At 41.0% G+C, this 24,386-nt stretch overlaps 1 protein-coding gene across 1 annotated transcript in view; it reads right to left on the bottom strand.

Annotated features, from left to right (window-relative positions):
* MED19 (mediator complex subunit 19) overlaps positions 1-24,386 on the bottom strand; it is a 238,520-nt gene that overhangs the window by 52,366 nt on the left and 161,768 nt on the right. Inside the window, exon 4 of the mRNA XM_044076587.1 lies at positions 21,283-21,379. Coding sequence (XP_043932522.1) covers positions 21,283-21,379 — 97 coding nt within the window. The remainder of the gene's footprint in view (positions 1-21,282; positions 21,380-24,386) is intronic.

The following is a 24,386-nucleotide window of genomic DNA, read 5'->3' as shown; positions in this document are numbered from 1 at the left end:
TCGATACTCGGTCCCGAAGTCTGTGGAACCGGTGAATGAACTTTAACAGAAGTACTTGGAGCCGATGACCTGGGCTCCGAAGTCCTCGACTCCTTCGAGGATTTAGAAGTCTGGTCTGACTTGTCTAAAGCCTCTTGGAAGGCAGGCTTTAAAAGACCTCTGTCCATAAGCTTCCTGCGCCTATCTGTCATGACCCTTCCACTAAAGGAATGACATATGGAGCAGTCCTCCTGAAGATGGAGAGGGCCAAGACAGTAGACGCAGGAGCTATGGTTGTCGGTGACAGACATCTTCTGTCTGCACTGACATCTTTTAAAGCCTGACTTAACCTTTTCTGACATAGCAGAGTCGAAAAATTGTCACAATACAGTGTAAAAGAACAATCACTACACTTAATCTTAGCCAAAGGCCGAGAAGCGATGATATTAAAGTGATTAGCTTTTGAGCTTTTAGTAATATTAGGTAATATCAAGTAAATTTAGCAGTCGAATCCGTGTTTTAGCAAGTGGGGTAGGCCCTAGGTATCCTAACTACATATAAATGCTTTAAAACACTAACAATTTAGTCGATGGGAACCAGAGACCACACACACACACACACACACACACACACACACACACACACACACACACACACACACACACACACACACACACTAACAAGTCTAACAATTCTAAGAATTTTTAGAAGAAAATTCTATCAGAAAAAAAGCTTTATCTTATCTGAAGTTGGCTCAGAGCTCTTCAAACGATGTGATCAGTTGCAGCGGCAAACTAGATCTGAGGTAAAGGCAGAGGGAATTGTGGGAGATAGGTTGGTCTCGAGCTTCTTCTGGATGCAGAGCTTTGCTAAGCGGCCGACTCGGAGCCTAGGATCGGCTCCGACACCCATGTGTAAGAACAAACGGCGAGATTGAACACTCTCACATCACACCTTTCAAGAAGGCTTTGCAGAGCAGAGAAGAAAATGTGGGGTTGCCATTGAGATGAAAATTAGAAATTGCTGCCAATTGGACTTTGATCATAGAAAAACTAGCGCCTTCCTTATAAAGAGAAGACAAGAAAAATTGAATGTCAAGAATAGGAGCTGAAAAAAGATAGAGATTCCAACCCCTAGCCCAGATGGAGAATCTTTTCCACTTACTTCTATAAACTCTCTTGGTAGAAGACTTCCGAGAAGCAAGGGATGATGTCACTTACAGGTGACACTAGCCTGGACTTGGCAATAATCATGGGAAGTGGACAGTCCCTGCTATCAGATTGAGGGTCTGTAGATTTGGGAGCAGATGGAGGGATGGAGAGTCCAAAGGGCAGGGCTCTGAACTGGAAGTGGTCGGACCCTAAGTGAAAGCAGAGAATTCTCCTGGACCGCCTGTCTATTTTGATAAGGTAGTATGCGGCCTGGAGAGCCACAGAGCACATCCAGTTATTCTTGTGCAGAAGAGGCACAATGGACTGCATACTGACCATCCAAAACTTCGACTTCTTTACAGATGGATTTAATAGGCTGAGGTCCAAATGGGACACAGGTCCCCCATTTTTTTTAGGTATCAAAAAGAAGCGGGAGTAAGTTCTCAATCCTCTCTATCCTGTGGTGACCTCCTGGATGGCTCTTTTTTGAAGGAGGTTGGTGACCTCTAGGATGGGCTAACTCCCTCTGACTGATGTGTGTCTGGGAGAGTTCTGCTTTTTGGTGGAGGTTCTGAAAATGAAATGTAATAGCCCCGGACAGAATCCTTAGCACCTATTGATCATTTGTGATATTTGCCCAGGCTAAAGGGTGCAAAACCAAGTGACCCCGACTGCCTCCAGGGAAGGACAGTTGGGCAATACCTCAGGGGCGTTGAAAAGGTTTCTCAGAGAATGGCTCTCGGGAACCCTGGTTTTGCAAGCCTCCTCTGCTTCTGGGGCAGTGTCTACCATTGAAACCTCTCTCCTAGTCCCTTGGAAGAGGAATCCTCTTGAATTTCCTGAAAGGAAGACTGCGACTTTTGGTACCACATTTTTCTATTCCCCTTTTGGGTCTTAGGAAAGGACCTTTGGGGGTAGAGAATTTGATCCCTACAGCTGACAGGGTCTTCCCCTCTTGTTCGCTGTGGGTTAAAGTTTCCTTAACACTGAGTCCAAAGAGAGTGGAACCATTGAAAGGGATGTTGGTGAATGATGCTTTGAATACCTTTGCAAACCAGTATAAATGCAGCCAGGCATTACACCTGATAGCAGCGTCCATATCTGCTGCCTGTGAGGAACCCTTGGCAGCATTGGAAATTAACCTCATGGATGAGTTAGCTATTGATGTAAGAGTGGCCAGCTTAGGGGAGACCGAGGTAAAAGTCCTCTGCAGGCAAGGTCTCTGTGAGGGAAGTTGAAAGCTCCTTTATCAAGTCCCTCTGTAGACAGATAAAATGAGTTAGATAGTTCAAAGCTCACAAGCTGAAACAAGCTGATGCGAACACAGACTTTCCAAATCTGTCCAATGCTCATGATTCACAATTGGGAGGGTGGACAGATGAACTCTGCTCCACCAGCTCTTTTGAGGTGACGGCAGCCACCACAACCGCATCAACAGGAACCGCTTTGGACTAGAAGGCTTAGTCTGAATGTGAGATTAAAAATTTATCAGCTCTTTTGGGTACTAGCTCCACTGTATCAGGTTCCTTCCAGGCCCTGCTGGCGAGAAGACTACTTAAAAGGTCAGCGAGGGGGGGGGCACCCAAGAGGTAGATGGGCCCTTACCGAAAGCCTCCAGGAACATGGGTTCCTCAGAGGACGGGGCTAAGCAGACCAACCACCCTTGGCCTTAAGGATCTCCAGTATGTCTCTGAAGGAGACATAAGCCACCGACATTGGGGATCCATCCCCTTCATCGACATCTGTGTCCTCAGTGAGGGACTCCACAGGGGAGCCCAGATGTCTCCTCTTACATGTCCTCTTCTGAGGAACTTCCTCCGCAGCGGGCTGAGGAGAAGATTCGGAAGATGAAGGGACCCCCTATGGGAGAAACTCCCCCCTGGAGGCTAGACCAGACGCAGGATGAGTGGGTCCACTCAAATTCTGGGGCTGGGAAGGAGCACAGTGAGAAGGAGAGGCTACTCTGGTTGCAGAGAGGGATCTTTCCACTGCCCAGAATGCGGAGGGACTGGATGAGGCCCCTATCCCCCTCCCCTGCTGTTAACACAACAGAAGAGGGGGAAGACACTGCCAGAACCCCCAAACCCTCCAGACAGATCTGGTCCGGAGCCGTCAAGCACCAAAGTACCGAGGGGAAGAGAACGGTCCAAAAAACCCGGGCCTGAACCGGATCTATATTAGAACACCGAACGGCCTAAAGGCTGAAAATGCAGGACCTCAAACTCGCTATTGTGGGGAGCTGCACCCCCCCCCCACACACGCCTCCCACTAATTATATATGCCAACTCAGATATCACAATTCAGTGAGGTAAGTGCAAATATTCTGTTCTTCACTGTACCATGCTCTCACTATAATAGTTTGCTAAACGGCATTTTCGCTGTAAAATGCTGTTCGATGAACTGACTCTTTGATCACGTAATATAGACCTGCCCGAACTAGCCCCCATGGACTCCGGGACAACAACCCAGCCCAGTGTACCCCCCTGTCCCAGGGGAATGGAAACAGAACCCGCCATGGATCCTGATGGGGTAGGGACAAAGGGAGTCCCAGAGACCCCCACTGCCTCCATGCAGCGCACCAGCCCCTGAGAGTCCAATCCTTATGAGGTTGGATGAGGAAAAGTTAAGTGGGGAGGGGGAGAAGGTTCCCTAAGCCTGTGGGCCGGGAAAGCCAAAAGCCCTAACTCAATTTGAACCTTTAGAAAGAACTGCATCATTCTGTCCATGTCTACAAGCAGGATGCTCCTGGAGGATCGGGAGGAAGTGAAAGACCTAACTGTAGAACCGTGCCAAGACCGTGAGAATCTTTCTCCTACAGTCTGACGAATGTGCCCTGCATGGAGTGTAAACAACTGATTCCCCCTCCTGAAGGGAATGAAGGAAAATCCTCCACAAGGATGGGATCCTGTATGGGTCTCGGATCCTACCAAATTGGGCCCGAGGAAAAGCGAAGACCCAAGGAAGGAGGTCTTGAATCCCTTGGATCCAAAAGGGTCAGATCCATAGCAAGCCCAGCCCTGTTTGGATCCAAAGGCTTTGAACCAGAAGCCTTGGATCTGGGAGTCGAGGGTAAGACCCTCAGATTCAAAGGCCTAGAACCCAAGGCCTTGGATCTGGGAGTCTACTCTCTGGAAGCCCTCGAATCTGACACCGCTGAGGCTGGAGTCTGATCCGGAGACCTGGGATCCAACAGCCTGGGTAGCTTGGAAGAAGCCTTCCCCTGATGAAGAAGAGTCGTCCTTTCTCTTATGGCCAGAGGAGCCAATTTGGTTGAGGTTTCTCTGACCAGGGAACCTCCCCTTAACCAAGCCTTTCAGTAATAGCTTATTCCAGCGGTTGACCAGGGCTCTGGGGTTGAACTCTGTGCAAATGCCACATTCAACCTCCAGATGGTCGGCACTGAGACAGTAGAGGCACTCCTTGTGAGAGTCGGAGACAGGGATTTTCCGATCACATGAGGAAGACCCTCTTGAAGCCTAAAAGTTTCTCCGACATGGAGACAAGCTGAGGCAACCAACACCAAAGGAACAGCCGAAGTACAGAACTATTAACAGTCCAAAAACTGAAAGCCCGTCCTAATTTAATATACGCGCCAACTACAAAATGAAAAGGTAACAGAAGTCCAGGAATTCAAAACCAATGACAAAAAGTACCCCTAGACAGGGATTACTACTACACTAAGAAAGGAGGGAGAAAAACAAAAAAAAAAAAAAAAAACAATCGGGAGGTGAAAAGGGACTGGAAACTATTTAAGTGTAAGAAAACAGATGATACCATGACAAAATGTCTTTATTAAAACTCCAACGCAGTAAAAACAAGAGAGGAGTGCTTTCGGCTTTTCACCTTCTTCAGATCTGCATTTACAAATCTAATGCTCAGTTAAATTCTAAAATCATCCAATAAAATTCAAAATACATCATCACTAACATCACTTCCTATGGAAGTTACATCATCACTGACAATTTCTTATGCAGATTTCACTTCCATTAATCACATAGGCAAAAAGAGAGGCGTACCCAATCAGTATCATCATCTAAGCAGATGCCCTCTCAGAATAGGTTTCATAGGTAACACTTCATTAAGTCCTGGTGCTTTATCTGCCCTCAAGTCAGCAATCCATTTAGTTTCTTCAAGTTCAGTTAGACCTTTAAGATCCCTCTTCTCATACTGGGATCTATTACTTGTAGAGTCATAAAGCGAAAAATATGATCTGCATTCACACTGCTATGTTTGTACAGGGCATTAGTGAGAACTTTGTTTAATATCCCTTATATGTGCCCGTTTCCTAACCCTAAAAGGGCAGTTTGCTTTGCCAACATAAAAACATGTACATTTCATACACTTGGTGACATATATAATGTTCTTTTAAGCACAATTCACAAACGTTGGGGTTTTATATAGCTTCCCTGTAACTGGATGCTGGAAATTCTGACCTGTTAAATACTGGCATGCCATGCACTGTCCACATTTAAGTGCCATGTCTCTTTGAACGTGTATGGTTTTTATTATTACCTTATCTCCAACATAATAGTTTCAAGTTCTGTTTTTATAACAGAACCTCGATGCATCTCCTACTGTATGTCGTACAGATTCATCAGATGTCAATATTTGCCAGTTTCTCCTGATTACATCACATATTTGCTTGACATCTTTACTATAAGTCAATGTGTATCGAGTAGTATGCAGTTCTGTTCTTTTTTCTTTGCTATTACTATCACGGACGTATGCATTAACTCTGTGGAAATATGGTTTCCCTTTTTACTATCTCTTAGCCCTTGTATACTTTCTATAGTACTATCTATTTATCTGGCTTTATACCCTCTCTGTACCAGTTCTTCTTTAGTTTCCACAACACTTCCATCATAAACATTGTTCATGGTAGTCAATCTGGACTGTCGAAGATATCGATTTTTAATCACTTGTGGAAATATGGGGCACGGATGCATACTATTACAATGTAATGTAATGTACTGTTCTTCCAGCACCCTTTTCTAAAGGTTTGGGTCTGTATATTACCACCTCTATTCTTTATTGAAGTGACGTCCAGAAAATCAATGTGAGTGTTTGAGTTATGGACCTCAGTCCAGGAATTCAGTAGTGGTTTTGAGAAAGTCCACAAACTGTTCCAATTCATCCACTTCACCATCCAACAACAGGAAGAGGTCATCCACAAACCGTTTGCAGGACTTAAGTCTATTCCTCCGTTAGGGTGAAACAAAATCCAGCTCCCATTGTGCCATCACTATATTTGAATATGAATTGGCACATGGTGCCCACGGCTACCCCCCATTTCTGTATATAGTATTGATTACCAAATGTGAACACATTGTTCTCCAGTATAATGCCCAACAGTGAGCATAGTTGCATAACTTCAACTGCAGTATAATCATTAGTCATAAGCAGAAACCTGACAATACCATACTCATTCGGTATGACTGTAAATAAACTCTTTACATCCACTGTTACCAATCTTATTCCATCTAAGGAATCATCAGAAAGTCTTCTGTATCCTTGAAGACTGTTGCTGCTTTCATCAATGCTCTCTTCAGTTGTTGTTCAGTATATATAGAAATTGGTTCTGTGATCCATCCTGCTCCAGAAACAATCAGATGCATAGGAGGATTCATCTGTTTATGAATTTCTGGAAGACCCCTTATTATTGGAACTGTAGGTTCTTTCACCAAAAAATATTCATATAGATCTAGAGTAATTAGATGTGTTAACATAAGATCATATATACTCTGATTTACTTCCTGTACGAGTCTATCTAGTTCATACCCATTTATGGGTTTATATACTTTGACATCATTCAACAGTGCATACATATTTGGTTCATATCAGGAGCTATCCATCCTGACAATTGCTTATCCTTTGTCTGCAGGTCTAATTGTGCTCAGCTGATTGTACTTCAAATTTTGTAGTGCTTCACTTTCATTTATCTCCATGTTGTGAAAGCCTCTGTTCCTGTTGGTTTGTCTTAAATGAAATACTTCATTCTCACAGATTCTCCCAAAGGTATCTACTGTCGGAGGCAAACTTGGAACCACGAGACTGGATTTCCTAACCTTGATAGTGTTTTCTGTCTCAGTTGTTTCACCCTGACTACCACGATTAAATAATAACTTTAAGGCTATGTTTCTAGCAAAGTATTTTACATTAAACACAAACTCATTGTATCTGGAACTGCAGGAATAAAGGTCAGCCCTTTATTCAATACCTTATATTCCACATCTGTCAACGTATGACTGGATAAATTAACCACTAAATTTGATGTATTCTTATTGACATAGATATCTTGTGTTTCTTTCGAGCCCTGCTCTGGGAACGATTCCTGCAAAATGTATCTCTCTGTTTCAAAAAAACTGGAAACTTCGAAAAAAAAACGGTAAACTGGATGTTTTTTGGACGTGCACCTGCTGGCCAGATGTTATCTCCCACTCTCTCAGGCAGAGAAGCTATTGTTTCAACTCCTGCAGTCACATTACTTATATGTATCACATCATGTTCATTAGTTTATATCATGTTCATTAGTTTATATCATTAAGGGAGCAGTCACTTGTATTGTTGTAGCATCATCTTGGTTCATGATGTCCATTTGAGCAGTACATTTTAAGTTCAAAGCATCTCCTTTGTTCTTTTCTTTTTCTCTTATTAATGGAGGAACTTTCTATCCCTTCTTTTCTCTATCTTTATTAACCATATTAACCTGAGAGGGTGCTTTGTTGTCTACAGCTTTATCAGCAGTCCCCTTCCTCTCCTCTTTCAGTCATTCAAATATATTCAGATTACAAAAATCATTATAATCTCTTATAAGTTTCCTTGTTTTTATTTATTTTAGTTTTTCATCATACTTGATTAATATTTTTAACTCCGTGAACTTGTTCAAAGTAGAATCAGGCAAGACAGCTCTAATTGTTTAACATCCTTCTCAATTGATGAAAAATATTGTGACAGCAGCTTTATAAAATTAAAACTAATGTTCATATTATCTCCTGCCATTTGGCTAATAACTCCAGATAAACATTCCCATAAGAAGGCATGCATTTTAGCCATGGAATAAACATGCCTCTAGATGGAAGCGCTGCCACTGCAAGTTTCCACCTCTTTAAAGACTGTTAGAATTTGCTCAAGAGTCACTTACTGTTTCTTTAGTATGTCCATCATTAACAATGTTCAATTGTAACAATGGATTACTACTGTTGTTCACAGAAAACATCTCCTTAGCTGTGTTACGTAAATTCTGACTCCACTGACTTAAAATAGCATCTCTTTCAGGACAATAACTTAATTCCACCATACTGCTTTCCGCCATGTCTGGTTTACTGGCAGCAAAAAAGCAAATGAACAAATGAATCCAATTAAGCCAGCAAAAATCACTCCTGAAAAATTAATTAAAGTGTAAGAAAACAGAAGATGATACCACGGCAAAACGTACTTATTAACTCTGTGGAAATATGGTTTTCCTTTGCTATCTCTTAGCCCTTGTATACTTTCTATAGTACTATCAATGCATTTCATTGGATGATTTTAGTATTTAACTAAGCATTAGATTTGTAAATGCAGATCTGAAGAAGGCAAAAAGCCGAAAGCACTCATTTCTTGTTTTTAGTGTGTTGGAATTTTAATAAATACGTTTTGCTGCGGTATCATCTTCTGTTTTCTTACACATGGATTTGTTTTTTCAGGAGTGATTTTACTGGCTTACTTGGATTCATTTGTTCAAACTAGCAATTAAACTAGCAAGACTCTAGAAAAAGAAAAAAATAACTAAGGAGACACAAAATCCCACAAAAAAAGTACACCTACTCACAAGATAATGTAACACCCCGAGGAGCTGAGCAAACTGCGTCTGACATTCAAAAGCGGCAAATGAGATCTAGGGGGTTAGAGGGCAGCAGAGCATCATGGAAGGGGAGGAGCTTGAACTAAGCTGTTGTCTAAAGTGTGCCGGCTCTTATCCGATGTCGGATCCTAGACCCATACGTGATGAATGGGGACTAGGATAACATCAGATCACCTTTATATCAGGAATATAATGCACCTTAGTCAAAGACATTAACACTCATTGATTGATTGCAAAGTTATCTCCATGCCCATACCTTTATGTTAAGAAAAAGGGGAATCTCATACAAGCAGAAGGGAATGGTAGGTTAACAGATGTAATAGGCAGGAGTGAGAAAATGGAGCAAATGAGCAAAAAGGGTGTCTTAGTGGTTCAGTGAAATCATGCTCCAAATAATTCAAAGAATCTGGGAAGGAACATGAGGGAGCTGCAAGCAATGATGCAAGAAGGGCAGTGTGGACCCAGAGTCTCACAAAAACAGACCACTGACAAGAAGGGGTAGAATATGGAGATGCCAGACACAGGTTGTTTATGAATAATAGCAGAGGGGAAGGGGATAGAAAAGGAGTAGTGGCAGATATCAGGAAGGGCTTCAAATGCAAGATTAGGGAGAAGTAGCAAACCACCCCCATGAAGAGGGTAGAGAGTGGCAAGGATCAGAACCCAGCATAATACCCTTGTGGTTGAAGCAGACAAATGTCAGCAGAATTATGCACTGAAATAACCCATGGGTGGATCACAAGAGACAGACAAGGACAAAGCAGTGAAGTAAAGTGGAAGGGGGGGGAGGTTATACTCACTGGTGATCTAAATTCTCAAAGCAAACTGGGGGACTCCAAGCTAGAAGGGAAACAGAAAAGAAAGAATGTGTGAGGTCTTGCAACATGAAAGGGTCAGCAAACTGTGCCGGACTGCACCAGAAAAGTACAGTTGTATACACTTACCATAAATGTACATATTCGAGTGTATTCACTGTTGCAGTCATCACACTTGGGTTATCCTGCCAGGGGTAGTCCTCAGTCAGCTTGAATACCAGAGGCTTAGTATTTCTGTGTTGGTTGCTGTCGCTTCAGGATTGACGTCAGATTGTCAGTCGTATAAAAACAGGCAGCCAACGCCATTATATCAGTTTTTCCTTGCCCCAAATGTCAGGAGCCCCCCCAAATAGGGAGCTAAGTTATGGTGGAATAACACCACCAGTAGAAAGTAAATACCAATAAGCCCTGTAAGGAGTGAGAAAGAGAGAGAGAGAGAGAGAGAGAGAGAGAGACAAGGGGGCTGGAGGGTGGGAAACCAGAACTGCAACAGTGAATACACTCAAACATCTACATTTATGGTAAGTGTACACAACTGTACTATGTTCTTCGTGTTTCACTGTTGCAGTCCTCATACTTGGGTTGATTCCCAAAGCTGAAGAATGGGTGGGAGGCAGTCAAGGAGAGTTGGGGCTGGCTAGCATGCCCTGCAGGACTGCGGTTGCAAAGCCCGCCCTGGATTTGGAAAAGATAGGCAGGTAGTAATGCTTGGTGAAGGTATGGACAGAACTCCATGTTGCAGCTTCCAGGATGTCCCTGGTAGGGACTCCTCTGAGAAAGGCTGTAGAGGTTGAAGTTGCCCTAGTGGATTGTGTTCTGACCCCCTGTGGGGGTGGTTTTCCATGGTGTTTGTAACAGAAATGGATACAGTGTGCTATCCATTTGGAGATGGTTTGTTTTGATATGGCCTTGCTCTCTGCCCCTGGTGCAAAGCTGACTAGTAACTGGTCAGACTTCCAAAAGGGATTAGTCCTATCCAGGCAGAATCTGAGCTGTCTGTGCACATCTAAAGAGTGCAGGATTCTTTCCCCCTTATTTTGAGGTTTAGGGAAAAAGGTGGGCAAATGCATAGATTGGTTGAGCCACACTGGACACCACTTTAGGCATGAAGGTTGGGTTAGTCTTGAGGGAGATCCTGTCAGCATGGGAAATGAAGGGTTCCACAGCCATAAGTGCTTGTAGCTCAGACACTCGTCTAGCTGAAGTGATGGCCAAAAGCAAGTCTGTTTTCCAGGAGAGGAATTCTAACTCTGCTGAAGCTGTAGGCTCAAAGGAGGGGGGGTGTGAGCTTTTCCAACACAATGTTAAGGTCCCAAGCAGGGGTAGGGGGCTCTTCTTGGTTGCCTTAAGTTTTAGCCCCACTCAGGAACTGCTTGATGAGAGGGGGTGCGAGAAGAGAGGTGTCTCAGTGCTGTAATGTGCAGAGATGGCAGAGGCATGGATTTTAATGGAAGAGAAGGAAAGGCCCCTGTGGAGTAGGTCTGCTAGATAATCCAGGATGAGAGGTACGGATGGCTGTACTGGGTCAGTTCTTTTTGTCTGGATCCAGAAACAATACCTTTTCCACTTGTCATCATAGGATTTTCTAGTACTGGGTCGCAAGCTTCATGTATAACATCCAGGACCTGCTTGCTTAGGCTGCCCACTGGAGGAGAAAGTCAAGGAATAGGCCAGGCTGCCAGGTTCAGGGTGTGCAATTCTGGATGCAAGAACTCTCCCTCCTGCTGAGGTCAGGACAGCTGGAATCTAAGGGAGGTGCCATGTAGGCAACGGAGACAGACTGCGCAGTAGTGGGCAACAGTGCTGGCATGGCCAGACTGGGGAAATCAGGATTGCCCTTGGTCTCTCTTCCTTTATTTTGAGTAGTACTATGGTAAGAAGAGGAAGGGGGAAATGCATAGATTGAAAGGTTTCCCCAGTGGAAGGACAGGGCATCCACTTTCCAGGCCCTGCTGTGAGGTTCCCTGGTGCAGAATTTGCTGAGCTGGTGGTTGTAGGGAGAGGCAAATAGGTCCACCTTTGGGGTACCCCATTTCTGGGTCAAAAGGCTGAAGGTGTTGTGGTTTATTTGTCACTCGTATGGGTTTAGGAGATTTCTGCTCAAGTTGTCTGCCAGAGAGTTTTGGTTGCCTGGCAGGTATTGGGTATGCAGGTGAATATGCATCGCTGAGGCCATGTTCCAAAGGGTCATGGCTAGCCTTCAGAGTGGGTAAGAGTGGATTCCCCCCTGCTTGTTGATGTACCACATCACTGTGGTGTTGGTTATGATTAGAAGAGGCCCCGGAGAGAGTATGGCTCTGAAAGCTGTTAAAGCATGCTGAACAGCTAGTATCTCTTTCTGGCTGATGTGCAGATGAATTTGATTTGGGCTCCAGTGGCCCGGAATGCACCTGCCGTTAAGATGTGCACCCCAGGCCTAGTCTGATGCATCTGTGGTTAGGGTCTGGGCAGCGTGGGTTTGTACAAAGAGAAGTCCCTTGTTGTGGTTGCATGCTGCTGCCCATCAAAGGAACTCTTTCCTTAGACAAGATATCATAGGTATGACACAGTTTCCAGGTCCTGAGAATGTTGGCACCAAAGGCAGTACCAGTGAAGTTTCCTCATATGCAGTCTGGCATATGGAATTAGTAGAATGCAGGAGGCCATGAACCCTAGAGCTTGCAGGATTTTCTTTGCAGTTAACTGGGTTCTGGTGGCCATTTGAGAGAAGTAGCCTGTCAGATAGGCTTGTTTTTCTGTAGTAAGGAATGCCATCTGGGGTGCTGTGTCCAAGCTTGCTCCCAGGAATACATTTTTTTAACTGGGGAGTAGTTTGGATTTCTTTTCACTGATAGTGTACTCCAGTAAGGTTAGAAGGTCCTTTACAAATGTCAGGTGCTGCAATAGCTTTTCCTGACTGTCTGCCTGAATCAGGCAGTCAGAGTAGGGATAGATTTGAATATTTCTTTGTCTGCAAAAGGCAACGGCTGGAGCCAGGCATTTTGTGAAAACTCTGGGAGCAGTGGATAAGCCAAAGGGAAGTGCAAAAAACTGATAATGCATAGATCCTGCCCTGAAAAGTACAGATGTGTACACTTACCATAAATGTAGACGTTAAGAGTGTATTCACTGTTGCAGTCATCACATTTGGGTTATCTGCTTGCAGTAGCCCTCACTCGGCCTGATTAACAAAGTCTTGGGTCCTGTGTCGGTTGCTGTCTCTTCTTCCGTGACGTCAGATAGTCAGGCATATAAAACATGCAGCTGATGCCATTACATCAGTTTTTCTTGCCCCAGATGTCAGGTGCCCCCTTAATGGGAAGTAATAAAACATATATATATATATATATATATATATATAGATAAATATATATATAGATAAATATATATATATATATATATATATATATATATATATATATATATATATATATATATATATATAAATATATATATATATATATATATATAAATATATATAGATAAATATATATAGATAAATATATATATATATATATATATATATATATATATATATATATATATATATATATATATATATATAAATATATATATATATATATATATATATAAATATATATATATAAATATATATATATATATATATATATATATATATATATATATATATATATATATAAATATATAAATATATATATATATATATATATATATATATATATATATATATAAATATATATATAAATATATATATATATATATATATATATATATATATATATATATATATATATATATATATATATATATATATATATATATATATATATATATATATATATATATATATATATATATATATATATATATATATATCTATATATATATATATATATATATATATATATAGATTCATAGGTTCATAGATTAGTACTAAGCTAACTGCCTTGCGAGCCATTTTAAGCCTAGCCAATTATCCCTTGTGAGACTCAAACCCTGCACCTTGTGTTTGTAAGGCAAACACACACACACACACACACATATATATATATATATATATACACACACACACACACACACACATACATATATACAAGGATTTACCTCCAATAAAAAAGCAAATACACCAAAAAGCTTTTAAGCATAGTAAAGGAGAGTAGAGGTATAGCCAAAGTCATGGGGCTGGAAGGAGGGTAACCAGGACTGCAACAGTGAATACACTCGAACATCTACATTTATGGTAAGTTTACACAACTGTACTATGTTCGTCGTGCTTCACTGTTGCAGTCATCACATTTGGGTACATTCCCAAATCTAAGGATGGGAAGAGGAATTTAGACAGCATTAGGACCAGCTATAACACCCCGTAAGACTGCAGTGGCAAAGCCAGCCCTGGATTTAGAGAAAATTGGCAAATGGTAATGCTTGATGAAAGTATGTACAGAACTCCAGGTAGCAACTTCTAGGATGTCCCTGGTAGGGACACTTCTGAGAAAGGTTGTAGAGCTAGATGCAACCCTGGTTGAATGGGGTCTGATCCTCTGTGGGATAGGTTTTCCATGGTGCTTATAACAGAAATGAATGCAATAGCCTATCCATTTAGAAATGGTTTGCTTTGAAATAGCCTTCCCCTCTGCCCCTGCAGCAAATGCCACCAGCAGTTGTTCACATTTCCCTTGAGGTTTAGTCCTGTCCAAGTAAAATCTAAGTTGTCTGTGCACATCTAAGGAGTGCAGTATCCATTCCACTTTGTTCTGTGGATTAGGAAAGAAGGTTGGCAAATGAATGGACTGATTAAGAGCCACACTGGATACCACCTTGGGCATGAAGGAGGGATTGGTTCTGAGGGACACCCTGCCCACATGAAAGATGATGAAAGGCTCCACTGCCACAAGGGCCTGTAATTCAGATACCTTCTTGCTGAAGTGATTGCTAAAAGGAAGGCTGTTTTCCAAGAAAAGGTTTCCCCAATGGGGTACTTCGCTTTCAGTTGAAGACTTTGGTTCTGAAACTAGAAAATGAAAATTTCCGGAGTCTACCGACCGGCACTTGCAAACTGCTTCTGTTTCGTGCACAGCACGGCAAGAAAGACTGATGTAATGGCGTCGGCTGCATGTTTTATACCCCTGACTACCTGACATCACTGAAGAAGAGAGAGCAACTGACGCAGGACCCAAGATTTTGTTAATCAGGCCGACTGAGGGCTACTGCAAGCAGATAACACAAATGTGATGACTGCAACAGTGAAACACAAAGAACTTCGTAGATATTTCCTGCAGGAGTCCCTCACTGAGATATGCAGATAGACCTCCTTTAGGTCTAGGGTGGCTAACCAAGCATCTTTGGACAGCATAGGAAGAAGCTGTTGTAGGGTGAGCATTTTGAATTTTGGTACCACCAGGAAGGTGTTTAGAATGGATAGATCTAAGAAACCTTGGCCTATCTGTTCTGCAGGAACAGGCTGAATTGCCCTTATGGGGATCAGGGACTGAACTTGGTTTTGTGCCTCTGCCCACTGGTTTGGAGGAAGACCTGGGAACCCTTTTGGGGTTGGCAGCATGTGGAAATAAAATTTGTACCCCTGGGATACTATGATGAGGACCCATCGATCGTTGGTGATGTAGGCCCAGTTTTTGCATGGTAGGCAAGTTTTCCTCCTAGGGGTACGAGCAATTGGGCAGAGGGGAGGAGTTAAGAAGTCATTGTGAATTCTTTCCATAAGAGAGTGGCTTAGCACTCCCTGTTTTAGAAGTGGAGGTGCTCCACTGCTTAGATCTCTGCACACCCTGAGACTGTTGTCTGGAGTTCTACTTCCCCTAGGTCTAGTCTGAGGTGGCCTTGAGGCAGCTGGAAAGGAACAATGTTTTGAGGGGCAATACCTACTGAATCTTGGAGGCTGTACTTGCAAAAATCTTCTTTGACCGTCTGCATAGACTTAGCTTTTTCTTCCATCTTTTTTAAAACCTTTTCTGCTTTTGTGCCAAACAGATCTTTGTTCAGAGATGCGTCCAATAATTTTGATTTGACATGGTCTGGCAAGGTCTGTTCCTTAAGCCAGGCATGCCTTCTAAGTACAGAACCTGTGACTGCTGTCCTGCAAGATGCTTCTAGGGCGTCAAACCCATATTGCTGGGTATGCTTGCTGACTTGGCTTGCAGAATGCATAAGCTCCTGTAATTATTTATTTTCTGCACAGTCAGGGAAGGTAGATAATTTTTGCTTAAGTTCCATAGTATGTTGCTGGTATTTCAGCATGTGAACTGACAATTTAATGCTCTAATGGCAAGAGTTGGTGTATACTTTTTTTACCCCACCTGACGCTCGGGAATCCCTGTCCGAGGGGGTGGGATTCTTAGCTGTAGTTGCTTTTATTCCTTTAGGTCCTTGGGAGATTACCTCTGGATCAGCAGTAGGATTCTTAAAAAGAAATTTGTGAGAGTCATGGACTCTGTAGTACCGGTCAGGGTTCCTGGGAGCAGTAGGTAAAGTATCAGGAGTTAGACTGGATTCCATAAAGACATCATCCACAACATCCAGAACAGGAAGGATAACTAAGGGTGATAAATCTAAAAATTCCCCGAGTCTCTTTTTGGTCTGAGGATAATCCTGGCATTCCCAATGGAAATGCTCTCTCAAAGTATGTAGGGTTTCACCAAAAGAAAATCCTCTGGAGGAGAGGCAGACGTAATGGACTCCTCTGCATCTGAATCCTCATAAGCAGATAAGGGCATGTCTTCATAATCAGAAACCTCAGAGTCGTCGGACTCTTGGTCAGATAGAGCTGCTGGGGACAATACTCTTTTCCTTTTAGCAGGGGAAGGCTGGCCCCCCCTAATCAGCATGATTAGGTTTTCCGCCATGTTAAGCATCTGTGACTGTGGCAAGAAAGCAGGCACTTGAGTTCGGGTCATTGTTTTTTTTAGGCGTAGCTCATACTCAGCCTTAGAAACTCAGTAGTTTTAGAAAGAACTGAAGACATGAAAGAAGTAGTCGGTTTGTATCGAATATTGGTAGTGCGAAGAACTTCCTCAGAAGCCGGTGCCTGTACAGCGGCTCTGGACCCATCCAAGGTAGAGATATCCGCAGGCTTCATAGTCAAGAGACTCATGCCATAATGGACTCCGAACGGGTCTCTGTAGCGGCCTGCAAATCTACTGAAGCGAGCATCAGGGGCTGCGAAAGCACCTCACTGAGTACCGGCAAACTTGCGACTAGCTTAACGGAAGCATTGGCAGTTTTGGACCTGTGCAGTCTGTCTCAGTCATTACCCTTACGTTTTTTTTTGGAAGACCAGTAGTCGGATGGCTTATCAAAGCCATTTCGGAATACGGAGATCGAAAGTGAAAGTATTTAGCTACAACAAAGGTCCGACGAATAGTTCAGGCATTGAACAAAGCACAAAACCGGCAGCAAGGAATGTCGTGGTCTGGGCCTAAACAGGTGACGCAGTAAGAATGGAAACCTTGGTGTGGTATTTGCTTTCCACAGGCGAGACAATTAACTTTTTCTGATATTGGTTAGAGCAAGAAAAAAGGATCCCCAATGGGGTACTTAGCTTTAGAAGACTTCAACTTCGGAAATCTCACAGGCATTTAACCTTCTGGAGCCTAAGTTATAGGCCCATTTTAAATAATTTCTCAAACTTTTTTCATATCCTAAATTTCATCTTTTTCTCAGAAGTGTAGTATAACCAGTATTCCACCATGGAGGAATACTGGTTATGCTACACTACACTGTGAGATTAGCAACAAGTAAATCTGAAGATAATTTAGTTAGTGGCTTTTGTTCTAAGAAATTTTTTTCTTACTCTACGTACATCGGTAATTAGATTAAATCTTTCAGACCGATTTCTGTTACAGGTAAAGTGCTAAGCTGAACACTGAGGAATTACAGGCAAACTTGCTCAATGAGCATATTTTGGCAGAAGACAGTTTGACTACGTTTCTGATGTTAGAATTTTAATAGAAGTTGAATTTGTGTGCCCAGTTTTCAATTTTGTGCAAGTATCTATGAGCCTTATTAAGCCGGGTAGTGATATGGGACCTAATAATATTCTAGGCATTTTCTGGGAACATTGCAGTAAATACATTTTGGCTAGTATCACTTAATTTTTTTAATAACTTGTATTTTGGCATTGTTCCTGCTAGCTGGAAGCTTGCAGACATAATTCCAATTCACAAGGGGGCCCAATGGACAATGTAACTACAGACCTGTTAGTCTTACTTCACTGGTGAGGAAGTTTTGAGAGGTGTCTACTTTCCTTTCTTAAAATTCAAGACTTTCAGGGATCTTTAATGGATCTCACCCAACACAGTTTCACAAAAAACATTCTATATTCACTAAGTTAATTGAATTTTATGACCAAGTGACAACTGACTTGGATATGGGCATGTCTGTAGTGGTGGTCTATTTGTATTTGTCTAAGGCTTTTGACAGTATCTCTCATTCTGCTCTCACTGATGCCATGCTCAATCACAAAGTTAATCCATACATTCTATGCTGGGTGGCCAACTGGCTTTGTTGTAGACTGCAGAAAGTAAGGATAGCTGATTTGAAGTGAACAAAAAGGTCCCCCCATGGCTCTGTTCTAGGTCCAGTATTATTCAACCTGGCATTTTCATTTATTCCTAAGATATCTAATTTTGGATGGCCAAGCATGTGGACAATATTAAACTAGGTTGCGTTATTACACAAACTGAGGAAATTTACCACTTCGGCACTTACTTGTGTTTGGTGGGTGAATTGAGACTTAACTGGACTAAACTTAAGGATAAATGCACTACTTTTCATTTTGAGAAATGAATGGTTGCATATCAAATACACTTAGGTCCCCACAAGTTACAGAAGTTGGCAGAATACAAGGATTTATGTATTATTACATGTAGTAATTTTAAGTACATGACTAATCCCGTAAAAGTTACAGCTAAAGCATTAAAAATTACTGGCTTCATTTTTAAGAGGTTTACAACAAGAAATAATGACCAAGTTTTTTTTTCTGAGGAAGTTCATATAATAAAAGTGGATGAAAGCTCTAGCTTCAGTGTTTGTGTCCTATATGGTCTGGGATTCACTACCTATACAGTGTTTGTTAAGAAATGATGATGGTCTTTTTAGGCTGTTCATAACATATGCTCGGCCCATCACAGAGTAAAACATGTTGTTTTGCTCCTACAAAATAGGTGATTTCCAGGGTTTTAGAAGGTATTCAAAAAAAAATTACAAATGCATCACTACTTGTGGAGATAAATCATACTCATCTAGACTGGAAAGTCTACGCCTCTTTTCAGTCAGTTACAGATATCTGAGGGGTAAACTTTATTAATCCTACAGGGCTCTGAAGTAAAGAAAAATCAACCTTTACTAAACATTGAAATGCTGAACACAAGCATATTAACCAGAGGTCCATATTTTACTTACAGAATTGAGGAATCAAGGACAGTGTTAAGAGCAAACTATTTTATGCAGTCATTAGTTCGACTTAGGAAAAGGGTTCCTTTACATATTCAGTCTTCTTTGTAGACATTTAAAAAAAAGTGACCTCTGGTTAGTTCCCACAGTGTATGCATTAATTGAGAAGTCTGTTCTGAATGGCCTTTAGCCTTTACATAGGAATTAACGAAAAGCTAGAATACTTGGGGCCAAGTACCAGGGTTTAAGGAAGACTAAAACAAGGGGTGGGGAAGGATACATGGAGTACAATGCAGGCCATCTAGTAATGCAAGGCTAGCAATTAGTGCAAAAGAAAATGTATACAAAAAGAGAAAGGGAAGAAAAAAAGGACAACAAAAATCTATGGATGCACAGTAAAAGGAAGGAAGCAGAACAGAAACAAAACTGGGGGGGGGGGTCATATCTAGCTATATTGCAGAAAGAAGGAAGGGACGTCTGATGTGGTAGCACTCACAAACACATGTAGTCCCTGCAGCTCCGCTCTCACAGGAGATAAAGTAACGTAAAGCTCTGTTTTTGAAGAGCAGTCTGGAGGAGCTGTAAAAGACTGGCTGGCATGTTGGTGAAACTTAAAAAGAGGAGGCAGCGAGAACTGATGGTTAAAAACACTGAATCTACAATGTAGTATGGCGCAAGAGGATCCCTGGTCATCTGGATTGAAATTAAAGAGCTAAAAATGGAGATGAAAGAGAATATCTTGTCAACAAAAAATAAATAAAATAAATGAAGTATCTGTTGACAGTGAAACTGGATAAGACAGAGGAGGAAGAGGAAAACTTAACCGCCAGCAACAAAGAATTTGGGGGTATATTCTTGGGGTACAGACACTACAAGAAAAAAAAAAAAGGAATATTCCCTATTCTAGTCCACTCACTGGCATACACTTTACAAGGAAAGTAGAAACCCTTATCTGGCCACACTGTTAATAATGCATGCAGTTCTAGAATCCATAAAGGGACAAAACCAGGCTACAAAGAGAAGTCAAGTACAAAGCCACCAAAGCACTGCAAGTGGCACAGGAGCAGAGACAAAGATTAGAAAAGCTAGGACTCTTGAACAGGCCAAACAGAATGGGAGGATCATGGGAGCATGGGGGCCACCTTGAACAGGAATAACAAACAGGAGGACAGGCAGGAAATTCTACCAAATAACTCTTCCTAGGACCTGCTAAATTACTACATGGACACTGCTGTGGACCAACTGAAATGACTACCTGAAAGGGTTATGAGAAGGAAATCCACCTAAGCATTCAAGAGGATGTGGGACAAGTCAGGAAAGAGGGAAGACAGAATATTAAATTCTCTTAAAAGGTAGACTAGACTAGACAAGCAAACTGTCTCGTTTAGTTAAAGGAATGCAAATGCAACTATTTATACCCAACTTGACAAGAGTCTGGAAGATACTGTTTGACTAGATTGGCAGACAGCTGCCCTACAAAAAACTTTTACCAAAGGTTGCACAAGTTCATGTTTTAAAACACACCGTATAGTTGTCTAGTTGCAAGTTTTCTTCAATTCCATGCATAAATCTGACGACTATATGTTAGTTCCAGTCTTCCTAGTTGTTAAATATCAAACCAGGCTGAAAATTCTGAATACTTCCTGTATTTATATATGCCCTTCCACTGCAATATTTACATTTGATATTTTATTTATTTATTTATTTATTTATTTATTTATTTATTGGGGAAATTCCGACTGGACACACGTCCCTTTTCAGTGGAAGCACGGGGAGAAAAGATCCACAAAATTATAAATGAAAAAAGTGCATGAGAAATTGAAATTACAGTAATAAAGAAGAAGACATGCAATAAAAACAGAGCAATTGGTTAAATTTTACAACATTAAAGAAACAATGACTTACATAGAAATAGTAGACTTAGCAATATCTGGCTGGCGACCAGGAAACATAGAAGGCTAAATGCACAGGTAGTACTTAAGGTCGAATATATTCTTATTTAACCTTATTAATGGTGATTTGTAAAAATAAAATAAATCCGACATACACAATTATTGACTTAATTCACTCCATACATAGGAAATTAATGAAGGTTGTGAATCAGCTAACATGGACATTGTCCTACCTGGTGGTACTGGATCCTGCGTCCGGTTCTGTTTGTGCTTATGTTTGTTCTTCTTCTTTGGAGGTTGGATGTGCATGAGCCGGTATTGTTCAGGAAGCTAAAGAAAACAAAAGATTAAACTGCGTGAAGACATGGTAAACGCACTGGGCTGTCTGCATTTTGTAGTTATGCTACTTCATAAAGTAAACAAAAAAACGAGCAGGCAACGGATTCTTCAACACTTTATTCTTGTAAGCGCTTTCACTGACACCAGTGTATCAGCTTCTTCAGACTAAATAAAACAACTTGCTCCCAGTCTCCCAATTTAAAACTTCTTCAAAAAGTTCAAAGCCAATGAACTGATAGCCACAAAAATAATGTCATCATATACATTCAAAATTAAAGCAACATTGTCTATTTTTAAAGTTTAAAGTGCTATTTGCTATAAAAAACATTCCCATTATGGGAAGGAGAGAAAATACTTTTACAGACGTTACTTAAAATCAAAAATGACCATGTATGTCTAAGTCAACAAATTCTATACCACCTAAAGAATATTAGCACTCTCACTGTACAAAAGCCATACAAAAATGCATACATATTAAACTCTAAACTCTAGTAAGTTATGCACCGCAATATTAAAAAATCTGATCATGCATTAAATTCACAAAAAGAACCAAACAAATACGCTAAATGTAAATAAACACACAGGTTATGTGTCTTATTTGTAAAATTAAAATACATATAAAAATCTATTTTATCGCATGCAAATAGTATAAAATCATATACTCAGCTCTATGTTATTTCTAAAATCTACCACATGTTTATGCATTCTATTAAATAGATAAAATCCCGAAAGACGTTTGATTATTATTATACCCAAAAACCACTAAAGTCCGAAAATCAAGCATGTTTTATGAATGCACAATACAAACTCGTCGAGACAGAAGATGTCATCAGGGGACCATAGTATTTGTATGCATATTACAGAACATTAATACCTAATGAGGGCCTTCACTTTTAATAAACATTTAATAGATAGGGCCTCATTCAATCCAGGGAAAATGTGCGCTGCTGTTCTAACTTGCCAATCTAGTTCTGCTTCTTCCAATTTGAGTTCCCAAAGTCCACCTCTCTGTTTAAACTCCATTTGTTGTAATACCACAAATTACAAATGGTGGTCAGGAAAAACTGAGCTGTGTCTAGCTAAAGCATTAGTGTTTATTTTATTAGTAATGCTATACTGATGTTCATAAATCCTTGATTTCATCTTCCTCTCAGTTTTTCCTATGTAAAATGCCTCACATTGGTTGCAGGTAGCTACATAGACTCCCCCCCCCCCCCCGAGAATCAGAGTTATATCTACCATAAATGTGGTATTCTCTGTCTCTGATTTTTACTTTATTTGTTATTTTTATGTGCCTACATTGATGGCATTTTCTACAATTATTCATGCCCAACTTCCTTCTAGAAGTTCTGGAGGACACTTCAACTAAACATTTCAGGTTTGAACCTTTTCTAAAAGTCAGTTGTGGAGTTGAACTAAGGAATTTCTAAGTTGGGTATCATCCGAAATGAAAATCCAGTTTTTGTTAATAATCTCCCTAATGACATAAGCATCTTTTGAGAAGGTGGTTAAAAATCTAATGGGTTAGCTAGGAGCCTGAATGCTTCTAGTACCAAGAGGCAATTCAATCTTTTGAAGAACTTTTTGAAGAAGTTTTAAATTGGGAGACTGGGAGCAAGTTGTTTTATTTAGTCTGAAGAAGCTGATGCACTGGTGTCAGTGAGAGCGCTTACAAGAATAAAAAGTGTTGAAGAATCCGTTGCCTGCTCGTTTTTTCGTTTACTTTGTTTGGCATTTAAAGATTTGTTCTAGTTATGCTACTTCATGAATCTTATTCACTTTAATTTTATATTAAGGACCCAAAGAACGTCCGAGTGGTGTAGCAGTTAGTCTTTCTGCTTTACAAGGCTCGATTTTCCAGTTCTTTTCTTCACTAGGGCACCTTCTGTTTGGAGTACACATGTACTCCCAGTATTGACTTACTTTTTCTTCCACATTGCAAAGACATGCTGCAGATTAACTGATGATCCTCCAAAATGCTTGAAGGTATACACATTCCATGTGTGAGTGAGTATGTGTGTGTCTGTGTAAACACACACACAATAAACACACGTGGGTATCTTGTGGCAAGAATGGCATCCTATACAGGGATTAGTTTTTCTGTCTTGCTCCACTAAGTGCTGATGAAGGCTGTGCCTCCTCCACAATTCTGAAATGGACAAAGTATATGAGAATAAACAAGCTATGGTCCACAAAGCAAAACCACAACCACCACCACTACAGTGTACCTTGTATTACAGTACATTTTCCACCCTACATGCAGAAAAACTAAAATCTTGCACACTGTAATATACCTTAAAGAATGTTATCCCCAGATTACTGCACAAGGCACAGCAGTGTTTTTTGCCCAGTTATGTCATGAAAAAATAAAGTCACAAGTGGTATGGCAGCATTCTGATACAACACATCGGGTAGTAATCAAGTTCAATCTCACCACCACCCCAATACAAAAAAAATGTAGCACTCTCTCTCATCACAAGCTGTTAAAACTGCAAACTCCCATCATCTTACATGCAAACATAATGGAGACAAGTAAGGTATGCAGCTGACCATTAGGTGGGCTTTCTTTAGAATACATTACATTAAATATCAAGAAGACTAAATGCCCTCTTACAGTCTTGATATAAAGAAGCTCTCACTCATTTTTCTCTTACCTACCTGCATTTCTATGTATGCTTTATTTTGCTAGTCTTTCCTTTTAACTTTGTTCAAATGAACAGCCTTTTTTTCTTGCTGGTTCACAGTCGGTTGTATACAAGCTCATAGGTACGTACTAGGCTACTAATGTGGAGGATTTTATGAAGCCTAGTCCTACATTCCCATCATAGTTTTTAGCCCTTGTATTTTGAAAACAAATAACCCACAGACTGGCCGAAGAAGAATATGTTGGGACATTTACAGGTTTCCCCTATCCAAGAGGCACAGGGGTGCTAAACCATGGATAAATTTATAGTTACCCATCCATAAATCCAAATCATATCTGAATGGAATAAGAGAA

The sequence above is a fragment of the Protopterus annectens genome, chromosome 1.part1 (genome assembly GCF_019279795.1).
Source record: "Protopterus annectens isolate FY-2018-M chromosome 1.part1, PAN1.0, whole genome shotgun sequence".
NCBI classification, from domain to species: domain Eukaryota; kingdom Metazoa; phylum Chordata; order Ceratodontiformes; family Protopteridae; genus Protopterus; species Protopterus annectens.
This window is presented reverse-complemented; position numbering and strand designations above follow the sequence as displayed.